This window comes from Telopea speciosissima, chromosome 11 (assembly GCF_018873765.1).
Source record: "Telopea speciosissima isolate NSW1024214 ecotype Mountain lineage chromosome 11, Tspe_v1, whole genome shotgun sequence".
In the NCBI taxonomy this organism is placed as follows: domain Eukaryota; kingdom Viridiplantae; phylum Streptophyta; class Magnoliopsida; order Proteales; family Proteaceae; genus Telopea; species Telopea speciosissima.
In genome coordinates, this window is record NC_057926.1 from 30,032,184 (window position 1) to 30,034,068 (window position 1,885).

The following is a 1,885-nucleotide window of genomic DNA, read 5'->3' on the forward strand; positions in this document are numbered from 1 at the left end:
TTGCACATGCATATTTACTAGTATATATATATTTACATAAATTTGGTCTACATAAAGAACAAAATTTTGGCTATATATATATGTATATATCCATAAATTTATATATTTGTGTTCTTTATGTAGACCAAACTGATAAATTCTTAGACCATTCATCTATTTCAAAGCTCCTTAAACATAATAGTTGAAATGAATAATGAGTAGAAGTTTAGTATATATATATATTTATATAAATTTGGTCTACATAAAGAACAAAATTTTGGCTATATATACATGTATGTATCCATAAATTTATATATTTGTGTTATTTATGTAGACCAAACTGATAAAATCTTAGACCATTCATCTATTTCAAAGCTCCTTAAACATAATAGTTGAAATGAATAATGAGTAGAAGTTTAGCCATGCAAATTAACTTATATCAGTCTTTATCAAAAAAAAAATACTTATATCAATATCAAAGTGAATAGCAACATATTGTCCACACCCTTATTCTGAGATGATTGGTAAGTTCAAAGAGAGGGGTCTTTCACTATTAGCTACATTAGTTTTTGAAGGCATTGTAGACTCAAAAGGACTGGGTGGCATGATCAAGCTCTCTCTGTCTCCTTCCAACATCTGAACCACTGCTTTCATTGAAAGGCGATCAACTGGGTACCACTGGATACCCCAAAGAGCCACAATTGTTAGCTTCTTAGCAATGGTAGCATCTCCGTCTTCATCTATCCTGATTTCCAACTCTTTCCCATGGCTCAGATGATTATAGATCCATTGGGAGAAGTACACTTGGCTAGTGTTCTCTACAGTGTTGTCAATGTTCTTTCTCCCACCAACCATTTCAAGCAACATTATTCCAAAGCTAAAAACATCTGATTTATGAGAAACATGACCAAAGTTCCTAGAAAACACTTCAGGGGCAATATATCCTATTGTCCCTCTTGCTGTAGTCATGGAGATAGCACTCTCGTCCTTGGAAAATAATTTTGCAAGACCAAAATCAGAGATCTTAGGGTTGAAGTCGTTATCTAATAAGATATTATGAGGTTTAATATCAAAATGAAGTATACGTAGATCACACCCTTGATGAAGGTATTCTATTCCTTTGGCTATGCCAATAGCTATTTCTTGAAGTTTCTCCCAACCAAGGCCTTGTCTCTTAGTATCTTTTGAAAAGATGAACTTCTCTAGTGACTCATTTGGCAAAAATTCATAGATAAGAGCTCGTCTATATCCATCTGCGCAGAAACCAACTAGGCGAACCACATTTATATGATGAATCGTACCGATGGTGCCAACTTCATTAATGAAGTCCTCTCCATTTCCAATGGAATTGTTGAATACCTTAACAGCAACTAGAATTTCATTGGAAAGCTTTCCTTTGTACACACTACTGTAACCTCCTTGTCCCAACTTTTCCTTAAATTGATTTGTAATCCTCTTAATGTCAGCAAATGTGTACCTTGAGGGCTTCAGGGATTTGTAGTAATCTAAGAACTTTAGAATCCTCACTTGGTTTTCTTTTTCAATTTTATCTGATTTGTAGTCACGGTATTTTTTGATGGACATCATTATTGCCACAACAAGAAGAAAGGTGCCTGTGGTTACACCTGTAATGAAAACACTATAAATTAATAAGTCGAACAGTAGAATATTTTAACAAATGAAGTTTATTTAAGGTGAATATGTATGTGTCTTTACCTGTAATCAATTTCTTAGCAGTTTCATCTGGGAAAAAAAAATAGAGGAATCAATACCTTCGGGTATATATATATATATCAAAACACACACACACACACACACACACACACACACACACACACACACACACACACAGATACATCCCATAGGATATAAGGAAAAAGAAAGATTTCTCAGGATATAAGGAATA

The 1,885-nt window shown here is 33.6% G+C and overlaps 1 protein-coding gene across 1 annotated transcript; it reads right to left on the reverse strand.

Moving 5' to 3' along the window:
- Positions 1-474: 474 nt before the first annotated feature.
- LOC122644938 (rust resistance kinase Lr10-like) lies at positions 475-1,371 on the reverse strand (the record flags this gene model as incomplete). Its single annotated transcript, XM_043838296.1, has 1 exon — positions 475-1,371. A coding segment is annotated over one exon (885 nt), but the record flags the coding sequence as incomplete, so codon positions are not given.
- Positions 1,372-1,885: the final 514 nt, after the last annotated feature.